A 13,086-nucleotide genomic window follows, 5' to 3' on the forward strand; every position below is an offset into this window, starting at 1 on the left:
GAGGTGCATGCTATGGGTGTCTGGAGAACAGGGATGCTGCTAAACATCCTACAAGGCACAGGACAGTAGCTCTCCCTCAACCCCCTACAACAAATAATTAATTGTCTTGTTCAAAATGTCAACAGAACTCAGGTTGAGAAACTGTCATCTAAATGATTCTAGGAAACAGTTACCTAGATATTTTTGGTTGGTTTGTGTGGTTTCTAAATGTAGCTGATTGGCATTACATAAGAATTTGATGGCAAGGAGAGTCTCCAGAATATTTTTTAAGCAATGCATATAAGGTTTAACCAAATAACCCATTTGATCCTATGGGGGATATTATTATCTGATTATGTTGAGCATGGGCTTTAGAGCCAAGAGAGTTGGATTTATGTCCTGACTCTGCTATTTATTATAGATATGAGACTTCTGGCAAGATTCTTCACCTCTAAACCTCAATTTCTAGAGATATTTAATATAGGTAGTAATCATACCAACCTCACAGGGTTATTGTGAGACTTACGTTAAAATATTGTTTCTGCAGTACATTATTTAGCACAAAAAGGCATTCACTAAGTATTAAATGTTGATAAATAACTAGAAATTGAGTTAGAAATGCAAAACCTCATTTTCAGGCACCTGATGATAAGTAATATAATATGCATGATAATGCTTTACAGTCTTTAGAGGTATGCCATAAATAACAAGAAAGCAGCTGAAAGCTGCAAAATAGGGAAAAGGCTATAATCCCTGCTTGATAATTAAATTGAGACTAGTTAACAGTGGATTACATCATTTTTATTGCTTTACTGTAGAAGGCTGTTCCAGGTCTTTAATGACTACTAAACCAGTACTTTTAAATGATTTACAATAATTTAGAGTTTTATACTACTGCCAACACCTTTTAATTAATGCATAAAATTACAGGTTTCACTTTCATACAATATTATTTAAAGCCCTTTTTGTTTGTTTGTCTCAGGTGTTTTCAATTAAAGTATGGCATATATGTTTTTTTGACCTGGGCTAAACAGAGAGGGTTCTGGACTTTCTTGTTTACAAGGTCATAGATGTATGCTTGAGACAGAAACAACAATAGAGGTGTCCTCCAACTATAAAGCTCTCAGAATCATTATACTTTAGTGTCTCTTATCTATGGGAGGCACTTGTTTTCAGAAAAATATATCAAAGACGTCCATGGCATATGCAATATTGACACTCCTTACTATTTATGATAAGGCTATTGCTCAGGTAGAATAAATCATTTTAGTATTAATGTCCTGAGCTGTGTTATTTGCTTGTGTGGGGATTAAGTTATATAAGAGACATCTGTGCCAGAAAGATGGTCAGCATTTGAGAAGAATCTTGAAAATAAAGGATAACGCGATCTGTGAATCTGGTTATAATGTAACTTGTCACTATGGAAAGCTCTACCCACCAATGTTTCTTCTCACAATATGAGACAATATTTTTACCTGAAACAAAATACTTTTATGCATATTAAATATATGCTTAATGTTTTCTATAATGAGGTTGTGACTAATGTTATGTTATAAACTCAGAAATACAATATTGAATAAAGCAGCCCCATGCTTCTGAAAATAGGACCCTGAATCAATATGCAGATTGCATTTTTATATAAACTTTAGTTATTTTCCACTTTTAATTAAAGGTCTTAATATTATTAGATTGTAAATCTACAACCTTCTGAAGGCTGTTTGTCATTGTATTAGTTAATTCTTGCTCATTATCTATGGCAGGAACCTGGTTTTTTTTCTACCTACCAATAACCCCCTTCCACATCAGAGTTATAACTTAAAACAAATAATATATTCTCTTGGAAACTTTATTTCCTGATATATAAAGTGGGGATATCAGAGTTTCTTAGCAGTAATTTTGTGTTATGTTGAAGTAGAATTAATAATGGAAAAAGACTGCACTTAAAAAAAGTAATATAATAATATTATTCCCCTCTTTTTTGTTCTACCAGACCCTTCTTAAATGAATCAATAAAGCTTATGGTAAAATAGCTAAGCAGTCATGGTCTCACCTATAAGCTTGTATAAAAGCATTAACAAGCAGATCCTCATGGAAGAAATGTTGTGAGGTACCCAGGTTTGATAAGGTTAAGGAGAAAAACAGAGTGAAGTTAATGCCATATTTTGAAATCTAAATTGGTAGATTAAAAACTGTGGAAACATTTATGCCAGAAATATTATATATTTGTCCCATAGAAATACTTTCAAATATAAATGAAGTGAAACATTTTATAAAAGTAAGAAAATTTATAAACAATCTAAATATCTAACAATAGGAAATCACTAAACAAATTTTGGTTCACTCAGACAGCAATTCTAAGTGTGAATTGTAGCTCTGCTATTCACTTGCTTTGGAATCTTAGCCAAACCATTCTAATGCTCTGAGCTCAAATTCTTCATCTGTAAAATATGCATAAAATTATCTATTCTATAGTGTTTTTTTTGTTTGTTTGTTTGTTTTTGTATTTTTCTGAAGCTGGAAACCGGGAGAGACAGTCAGACAGACTTCCGCATGCGCCCGACCGGGATCCACCCGGCACGCCCACCAGGGGCGATGCTCTGCCCACCAGGGGGCGATGCTCTGCCCCTCCGGGGGGTCGCTCTGCCGCGACCAGAGCCACTCTAGTGCCTGGGGTAGAGGCCAAGGAGCCATCCCCAGCGCCCGGGCCATCTTTGCTCCAATGGAGCCTTCTCCTATGTGCCCTGGCCGTGAATCGAACCCGGGTCCCCCGCATGCCAGGCCGACGCTCTACCGCTGAGCCAACCGGCCAGGGCCAGTATTCTACAGTTTTTAATGACATTTTATAATCAAAACTAAGCATAGTGCCTAGCACATAGTAAGCTCTCTGTGTATATTAATCATTGTTTTCGTTGTCCCCATCATCAAAGTGAATTAATATAGAAAAATTTTACAATACACTATATAGAAAAGAATTAAAATATATCATGAAATAGATTTCATACTAATATTTTATTTAAATAAAAATATATCTGTGTTAAATAATCTATGCGGAGAAAGTATAGAAGAATAGATATTATGATGCAGAATATGATTAAGGCTGAGTTTTGAGATGACTGTTGCTGGGTTCTGGTCCCAGGTCTACTAAAACTCATTTAATCTCTATGGGTTTCAGTCAAACTGAATCATCTACAGGGCTCTCTAGTTCTATGCTGCTGTTTTCCTTAATAGGTTGAAAAGCCATGGGGATCCCTAAAGGTTTCTCTCTGCTACTTTGTCATTCCTGCTTTCGTTTTTGAGGTCCTTTGTTGCTTGGACCCATTGGACACAAAATGTCTTTATATATTTTTCAGTTTTCCATGGTGGGACAGGAGGTACTATCTTGGAACCTCAATCAGGTAGTTGACCAGAAAGCCAAGTGGAAGAAATTCACTTTATTTGTTCACTTTGTGGAATTGACTGAACATCTGTTTTGTGCAAGGATTACATCAGGGTCTGTATATGGCATACATTTAACCCTGAAGGTGTTTACATCTTTTTGAAAGACAAAATATGAATATAAAAAAGTATTTTAGCTTAGTAATAAATATTATAAGAAACTATGGATAAAAATGCCATGCGAGTTCGGAGAACAGAGCAAATACTGCAAGACAAGGGATCTGGGAAGATGCTATAAAGGGACTATTCAAACATATTATCTCATTCAATCCTCATTAGAACTCTTTAAGGTAGGTACTATTATCATTCTGATTAGGCTCAGGGAGGCTAAGTGACCAAGGGCACAAAGCCAACAAGTGGCAGTGCCAGGATTCAAAACTAAGTCTACTTAACTCCAAGCCCATGCTCTTACAGAATGTGCCACAAGGACTTTGGGTTAAGAGCATATCAGGTATCAGAAGCACCATGAAGAAAACTTTTGGGGTTAGGGGATCTGTTCCTGGAATACACACATATTTAACCTGATGAGCAGACTCCCAAGAAGGAGCTAGTCAATGGGAGATGAGGCCTCAAGAAAGAATGAGGCTCCTGACCAGGCAGTGATGCAGTGGATAGAGCATCAACCTGGAACACTGAAGACCCAGGTTTGAACCCTGGGGTCATCAGCTTGAGCGTGGGCTCATCCAGCTTGAGCGGGTGGTCACTGGCTTGAGTGTGGGATCATAGACATGATCGCTGGCTTGAGATCAAGCTTGTTGACCGGATCCCAAGGTTGCTGTCTTGAGCAAGGGCTCACTAGTATAGCTAGAGCCCCCTGGTCAAGGCATATATGAAAAAGCAACCAATGGAAAATTAAGGTACTGCAACTATGAGCTGATACTTCTCATCTCTCTCTTTTCTTATATTTCTGTCCCTGTCTGTCCCTCCCTCTCTCTCTCACACACTGAAACAAACAAACAAACAAACAAACAAACGAATGAGGCAAAACTTTAGAAGGCAGATTCTTCAATCCTACACTTAAAAGAATTATAATCAACTGCCCTGGCCGGTTGGCTCAGTGGTAGAACATCGGCCTGGCGTGCAGAAGTCCTGGGTTTGAATCTCGGCCAGGGCACACAGGAGAAGCGCCCATCTGCTTCTCCACCCCTCCTCCTCTCCTTCCTCTCTGTCTCTCTCTTCCCCTCCCGCAGCCGAGGCTCCATTGGAGCAAAGATGGCCCGGGTGCTGGGGATGGCTCCTTGGCCTCTGCCCCAGGCGCTAGAGTGGCTCTGGTCGCAACAGAGCGACGCCCCGGAGGGGCAGAGCATCGCCCCCTGGTGGGCAGAGCATCGCCCCTGGTGGGCGTGCCGGGTGGATCCAGGTTGGGGGCATGCGGGAGTCTGTCTGACTGTCTCTCCCCATTTCCAGCTTCAGAAAAATACAAAAAAAAAATTATAATCATATATGTGTGTGTGTGCGCACGCACGCATAGTAAGTTTAGAAACTTAGAAATACAAAGACAAACAAGAAGTGAAAAAATAACATTTATTTCCATCACCTGGAGAGTGACCTATTATAGAATATCAGTGTTTACATTTCTGAACTTTGTGTTTGCATATAGATGCATTCATAATGTACCTTGTGAAAATAAAACCTTATCTAATTTTTTTTTTTGCTCAATAAAACATGAATATTTCACATTCCCCCACCCCCGGTTCCACATACACACATTTCAAAAGAGAAAGTTTCAGTTCAAAAATATTTTTCAGTGTCTTCTTACTTCTTGAAATTTAAATATTGGAACACTCTGGGGCTCAGTCCTAGAACTAATTTCTTTTCTATTTCCACTTTTTAATTTCACCCAGTTTATACATACAGAAATGAACCTCTGTATACTGACAGCTCTTACAGATAGTTTCTTATTACATATCTCTTCTTGTATTTCTAAGAAGTATCCAATAACTGATATATTAAAACTGAATTTCTGTTATCTCCACCCAAATCTGCTCCTCCACAGCTTTCCCACTTCATCCCTGTGACACCATCTTTTATTTGCTTAAGCTGAAAACCTTAGTGTCCTCATTGATTCTTCTCCTCCCTTTACATTCCAAGTCAGATCTGACAGCAAACTCACAAAATATATTGAGAATTCTCCCAGTTCTCACCACCTATATTACCACCTTCCTGATCCAGGTCACAGTCATCTCTCACACCTGAATTATTATCGGAGTTTCCCCAGTGGTTTCTTGGTTCTGCCTTTGTGCCCTTACTCTTGTTGAAATATTGGTCACTGTGTGTCCTCCACTGTTGAAAACTCTTCCAGGAAAAAATTTCTCTCACAGAATGTTAAAACCAAAGTCTATTAAAGTCCAAAAAAACCCTCAATGTCATCATAGTGTCTCTCAAACCTCACTTTTTCCTTTCTCCTATTTTTACTTCACTGCAGTCACAGTAGTCTTCTTGCTGCTCCTCAACACACTAAGCATAAATCTGCCTCGGGGATTTCGCATTAGATTTTTACCTTGACCTGCAATTTATTCAAATTTTTCTTTTATAGTGTATACTTCTTTGGCTACATTATTACAATTTTCTTACATATCTGATTTCTACCTTCCTTTCCTGACTTATTTGTTTCTCCTTTATTACTATGCAGCACACAATACTTTAGTGTACATTGTCTGACAAACCCCTTTAGATAGGAGGCGCAATGAGGGTGTAAATCTGTGTCTTCTTTGTACATAACTGAACCTGCAGGTCCTAGAAGAGTACTTGGTCCAGAACATTCATCTGACAAACACTTATTGAACAAACGAGTAATGATGTTAGAACTTGTGTATACCCTACTGGTCCATTTGGAATTTATTTTCTATTAATGCTTGTATTTTGGGAGCACATGGAATGACTTGTTTCACTTTATAATAAGCTGAGTTGTAGCACAATTCTGTCCAATTTGTAAGTCATAATATATTTCTTTTTTTTTTTTTTGTATTTTTTCGAAGTTAGAAGTAGGGAGGAAGTTAGACAGACTCCCACATGCGCCTGACAGGGATCCACCTGGCATGCCCAGCAGGGAGGGATGCCATCTGGGGCATTGTTCCATTGCGGCTGGAGTCATTCTAGCACCTGAGGTGGAGGCCATGGAGCCATCCTCAGCGCCTGGGCTAACTTTGCTCCAGTGGAGTCCTGGCTGTGGGAGGGGAAGATAGAGACAGAGAGGAAGGATAGGGGGAAGCGTAAAGAAGCAGATTGGTGCTTCTCCTGTGTGCCTTGGCCGGGAATCAAACCAGGGACTTCCACATGTCCGGCCGACTCTCCACCGCTGAGCCAACTGGCCAGGGCCAATTTATTTCAAATTATACTTTTCTGGTATCTGAGCTCCATAGCTAATATCAATAAAAGCTTGTCCATTGTATGTATTCAAAGCAGATTAGGAAGCAGTCATTGCTTTATAATCTGATAGGTCATAATCTTATGGGGGCTGTTAGGGTGATATAGATACAGTTACACTAGATAATCATACATATTTGTACCTTCTACATGCAGAATCATCTCTTTTCCTGAAATGTTCTTCATGCTCTAGTTTTTTTAAGGAAACTCCTATAAGGTTCTATATCTCTCAGAAGTTCAAATTGTCTTTGGTGGCCCCTCTCATTTTCCATGGACTTTATAAATACCTCTCTTGAAGGAAGGGCAGTAAGGCAGCAAGAAACAATGCTAGGCTTAGACATGAATTCCAGTTCCAACACTTTTTAAGTAATTGGTTAGTTTTTACTTCATCAAAACTCATTACGTCTGCAAAATAGCTAATACAATGACACCTACATCTCAGGGTTGTTATGAAGATTATTTGACATCTCCCCTCCACACACACACAGATATACAACGCACATAGAATATTTTCTAAATGAGCTGTATTTTGCCTTCTGCAACATAAAAGCCTTGCCTATGTCTGTAAATATTAAAGGACATTCTCTTTTGGCTTTTCTGACATCACATGTTCTCATTTTCTCTCCTTCCTTGCTGAGTTGCCTCCCTGCCCTTAGCTGGCTTTTCCATAACCTGACCTCTCTGTGGGACTTAATTTTTAGCTCCACTTTTCTTTATTTATACTTGCTCTCCAGGTGACTGTATTCATTCCAAAGATTTTATATATTGGTGACACTCAATTTACATCTCTAACTCAAAATGGCCCTCTAGACCCAACCTTATATGTTTACCTTGCTGTTTGACACCTGCACTCGGATCATTTAAAAACATTTCAAATTTAACGTGTTCAAAAGAAAATTAAGTTTTCTTGCCCCCCATCTGTTTCTGCACAGTCTATTCCATGTATTTTAATGGAATACTTGAGTTTAACTTGTTTTTTAAACTCAAAACCTAGAAGTAGACCTGGATTCTTCTCTCCTTTACCTCCAAATCCAGTCCACCAGAAAAATCCAGTTCATTTTACTTGCAAAATATATCTGATTGTGTCTACTTCTCTCCATATCTCCTCTCACTAATCCTAGCCAAGCCACTACCATCTTTACCTAGATTAATATCTCTTAATAGATTTTTCCAGTTCACTTATCAAAACTATGAGCAGCTAGAACAATCTTTTCTAAAATTGAATTGTGCCAACCATTTGTGTATATGTCTTCAATGACTTTTTGTTGCACTTAATATCCAAATTAAATTTCAGGAGCCTACAAGATCCTACATGGTCTAGCCCTTTATTTTCCAACCTTCATCTTATACCACTGCCCTCCCATTTTTACACAAGTAGCCATACTTTCACAGGACCAAAATTCTTTATCTCTCATTTTACTGCTCTTTGCATTCATCAGGTTCCAGCTAAAGTTACCTTTGGAGTGTTGATCTGTGAGCCCGATGAGTATAGGAAGCCATGTATAATTTGTTCTCTCTTGAATATTTAATACTCAGGAGAAAGTCATATCATAGACATGCCACATATATTTGTTAAATGAATTGAAGAATAATTCCTAGTGCATAATGGATGCTAAATGAAAGATAATATTGGTAATTATCAATACATACCGTTGCACTGCTTTGCAATGCTAGTCTCTCCCACTCAATAGTTAATAAATATTTGTTGTTAATAAATATTTGTTCAATGAATTAAATAATTTTGTTGTAATAGGCAGACAGTATATCACTGTGTGTATATTGTATGTAAACTATTATATATAAGTGTTAATATTTTTATTAATCAGATATATACTCTGTCTCAATATATAGGGCTTTCCTGAAATAGCTCCCACCAATAAAATACATGAGACTGATACTTTAGTTTTATCAGTTTGATATCAGGGCCACTTTTAATCTCTCATATCACTTTGATGCTCTTACATAATAAAAATGGGCTCTGAGTTGTTATTGAATTTGCTCACTAATATTCTGGATTTAATGAGTAATTGTGATTGTTTTTACTTCAAATGTTTTTTGTTTTGTTTTGTTTTTGTGACAGAGGCAGAGAGAAGGACAGAAAGACAGACAGGGAGAGAAATGAGAAGCATTAGTTCTTCACTGTGGCACCTTAGTTGTTCAGTGATTGCTTTCTCATATGTGCCTTGACCAGAAGGGCTACAGCAGAGCAAGTGACCCCTTGCTCAAGCCATCAACCTTGGACTTCAAGTCAGTGACCTTTGGGCTCAAGCCAGTGACCATGGGTCATGTCTATAATCTCACACTCAAGCCAGAAACCCCATGCTCAAGCTGGTGAGCCCATGCTCAAGCCTGATGAGCCTGCACTGAAGCCGACAACCTTGGGGTTTCAAACCTGGGTCCTCTGTATCCCAGTCTAATTGTCTATCCACTGTGTCACTGCCTGGTCAGGCCAAATGTTTCTTTTTGTCTGAGGAATTTAAATGGTTTTGAGAACAAGTTGTGGCCTCAGGTCTTTGGTCTAAGCAAAATGAAAAAAAAAAAAAGCTTAAGAATATTCAGATTATTTCCAAATGAAAAAAACTAACATCTTTGTTCCCTTCCCCCTTGTCTACAATGCTAATTTTCATAACAAAGTTGATTTTTTTTCTCCTAAATATGCCAAATGCCTAGTTATTCTGGAACATCTAGTTAGTGGAGGTTTGCATATATATATATATATATATATATATATATATATATATGGTATATTATATATACTGATCACAAAAACTAGGGGATATTTTATAGCTTTATATTCATTTTGAAATATGCCTTAATTTTTGTGAGCTATATATATATATATATTAGTGTTTGGCACCATGCAAATGAAGCCTTTCTCTGTTGCCATAAGAAATAGTAGAAGATACAAAGAAAATGAGGGTGAGAGTGATTAGAAGTGTGGTTCTATGTTCATTTTGTGTCTGGATTAGAATGTTTTCAGATCTGATGAGTTTTGAAAACCATTAGTATTCTTGAAGAAGCATTGTATGATAATTGTTTAAATTTTTGAAGAAACATCACCTGTCTTTGAAAAATGGTGCTTATAGAGTTAGTCACTTTAAAACAACTTGAGATTCTTGGTTGACAGAGGAAATAACATAAGTCTCTTGTACAATCCTTTAAATAACCCAGATCACTAATTTGTCAATTCCCTTTTACAAAGTATGCTAGAGTTTGCTGTAAGCATCCAGGGAAAATTTTTTTTCTTCCTCCCAGGAGTTTAAAATGATATAATGACTATATTCAGAGCTATAGTAACTTTCTATTTGGAAGGCCAGTTCCAAACATGCATTCTCCCAGCCTTTTGAGTCTTCCTGATGTGGAGGGTTTTTTTCCCCCTGGATCAGAGATAGAGGACTGAATACTGTGAATTTTATTACAAGACTCTGTAATTACTTTGAAGACTCTGGAGAACCAAGTGAATTGCCAGAGAATTTTCTGTTCCTTACCACCTAGCCACAGAATGCCCTTGGAAATTTACTAATGGAAGAAGTTATGTCTTAAATACGTATTACTATAGCCCTTTTCAATATACAAAATATTTGTGTAGTTGAAATCTTATGTTGATTCCCATAAGTGCAGCTTAGCACATATTATCCTTATTTTTCAGATAAGGAAGTTTTGCTACTGAGTGGTTAAACAATTTACTAATACTTCTTAATAGCATAACTAGAATTTTAACCTGAATATTATCTCCAAAAACTGGTGCTCATGTCACTATGCTTGCTGCCTATTTGTGGAATATTTTACTCTGTAATACCCCAACTCTTTTCCTTCACTCCTATAGTTCATTTAACTTGGAAATAGCAACATGGCCTCCTATGTTTTTGTTCTAGCATATATGGAAACTAGGCATAATATTTATTTATTGGGAAGATTATTCAATTTGCTTACATTGCACTTGTAGGAGGGAAATGTAGGCTTTATTTAAGTAACTTTATTTTTGTAATCACATAACTACATGCTCAATGCCAAAAACTGAAAAAAAACCCCAAAAAACATTTCTAAAATAATAGAAAAATAGCATCAACCAGTTATCACCAATGTTTAGTGTTTGGGATTCATACTCCCTACAGTTTTTTGTTCATGGCATAGTTTTCCTTTTAAAATGCTGTCTCTCACTTCCACATAAGAGCATGGCTCAGCTTGTTCGATATAAGATTTAGTTTTCTTTTTTTTTTTTTTTTTTTTTTTTTTTTTTTTGTATTTTTCTGAAGCTGGAAACAGGGATAGACAGTCCGACAGACTCCCGCATGCGCCCGACCGGGATCCACCCGGCACGCCCACCAGGGGGCGACGCTCTGCCCACCAGGGGGCGATGCTCTGCCCCTCCGGGGCGTCGCTCTGCCGCGACCAGAGCCACTCTAGCACCTGGGGCAGAGGCCAAGGAGCCATCCCCAGCGCCCGGGCCATCTTTGCTCCAATGGAGCCTCGGCTGCAGGAGGGCAAGAGAGAGACAGAGAGGAAGGAGAGGGGGAGGGGTGGAGAAGCAGATGGGCGCTTCTCCTGTGTGCCCTGGCCGGGAATCGAACCCGGGACTTCTGCACGCCAGGCCGACGCTCTACCACTGAGCCAACCAGCCAGGGCCAAGATTTAGTTTTCTATACTCCAGATGAACAAATAGAAAAAATGTTAATCTAAACAAAGTAGGATCAAGAAGTATATATCAGCTACTTCATCACATCACAGAATTCACAAAGGAGACATACAAAGGATAGTCAGAAAAATGTTTGTGTCCCTTCTACTTTCAAGTTATCTATATCATCCAAGTCCTCTCTTTCTCTAATAGTATAGATGATTAGAGCACCCCAAACTAGTGGCACTTAATGTTGTTAAATACCTATGCTATTTTTTTCCAGGTTTTGAAGATCATGATCATGTGGATACATCTAACTAAATGGTACCTGGGGACATGGTGGTCCTTTAGAGAGCACATCTGAATTACTGACTAATTTCTTGGTTTGCCACTCAACACAGGACACTGTTTGATTCTATCTATCAGAACTCTCCTAAATTTTCCCCACCATGCTATCTTTAGTCGCTTGAACTCTTTTCCTAAAATGGTCCTTCTGTTGATCCTGTCAGTCCTGCTTTTGAAAGAAGATGTCCGCGGGAGTGCACAGTCCAACGAGAGGAGGGTGGTGGCTCACATGCCAGGTGACATCATCATTGGAGCTCTATTTTCTGTCCACCACCAACCCACTGTGGACAAAGTTCATGAGAGGAAGTGTGGGGCAGTTCGTGAACAGTATGGCATTCAGAGGGTGGAGGCCATGCTTCACACCCTGGAGAGGATCAACTCAGACCCCACACTCTTGCCCAACATCACCCTGGGCTGTGAGATAAGGGATTCCTGCTGGCATTCAGCTGTGGCCCTAGAACAGAGCATTGAGTTCATAAGGGACTCCCTCATCTCTTCAGAAGAAGAGGAAGGTTTGGTGCGCTGTGTGGATGGCTCTTCCTCTTCCTTCCGCTCCAAGAAGCCCATAGTAGGGGTCATTGGGCCTGGCTCCAGTTCTGTGGCCATTCAGGTCCAGAACCTGCTCCAGCTTTTCAACATACCTCAGATTGCTTACTCAGCAACAAGCATGGATCTGAGTGATAAAACTCTTTTCAAGTACTTCATGAGAGTTGTGCCTTCAGATGCCCAGCAGGCACGAGCCATGGTGGACATAGTGAAGAGATACAACTGGACCTATGTGTCAGCTGTGCACACTGAAGGTAAGTTTCCTTTACATTCATTAGCTGTGTCTTACTGGTATCTCAGTAGCTTCCCAGTTGAAAATTTAGATTTTTAAAGGAAAAATATTTTTAACTGTTTGGGATCTTTTGAGTTGCCCCAGTATAAACCATTAATAAAGAAGGGACTGGATGGCATATGTATGGAGTAACATAGATTTAAGATACATGAGTGTTCGTGTGTCCAAATGGAAAACTTTATGTATTACATTATTTGTACTTCTGCTATAATGATGCAAGAGATTTTTTAATTTTCTAGATCTTCATTGAGCATCTCACATATTTAACATTTTAAAGGTGTTCCAACTGCCTATTATTACTGATAAAGAGTGGTACACATAAATACACACGAGGAGTGAATAAATATACATAAATACACTAGGCAGCCAGTTTTGGTTCTGGTATAATAAAAAATGACCAAGCAGTCATGTTCAACTTTTTTTCAATTGAGTATGTAGTTAAATCTGAAATGAAGATATATATATATATATATATGAATTTGTTTTATCTTTGTATAGAATATTCTCA

The 13,086-nt window shown here is 38.4% G+C and overlaps 1 protein-coding gene across 5 annotated transcripts in view; it reads left to right on the forward strand.

Moving 5' to 3' along the window:
• Nucleotides 1-13,086, forward strand: part of GRM5 (glutamate metabotropic receptor 5) — a 526,023-nt gene that overhangs the window by 7,068 nt on the left and 505,869 nt on the right. For all 5 annotated transcript variants that reach the window (XM_066248572.1, XM_066248563.1, XM_066248590.1 and 2 more), the window contains exon 2: nucleotides 11,679-12,540. In XM_066248572.1, coding sequence (XP_066104669.1) covers nucleotides 11,880-12,540 — 661 coding nt within the window. In that variant the 5' untranslated portion in view covers nucleotides 11,679-11,879. The remainder of the gene's footprint in view (nucleotides 1-11,678; nucleotides 12,541-13,086) is intronic.

Source organism: Saccopteryx bilineata, chromosome 1 (genome assembly GCF_036850765.1).
Source record: "Saccopteryx bilineata isolate mSacBil1 chromosome 1, mSacBil1_pri_phased_curated, whole genome shotgun sequence".
NCBI lineage: Eukaryota > Metazoa > Chordata > Mammalia > Chiroptera > Emballonuridae > Saccopteryx > Saccopteryx bilineata.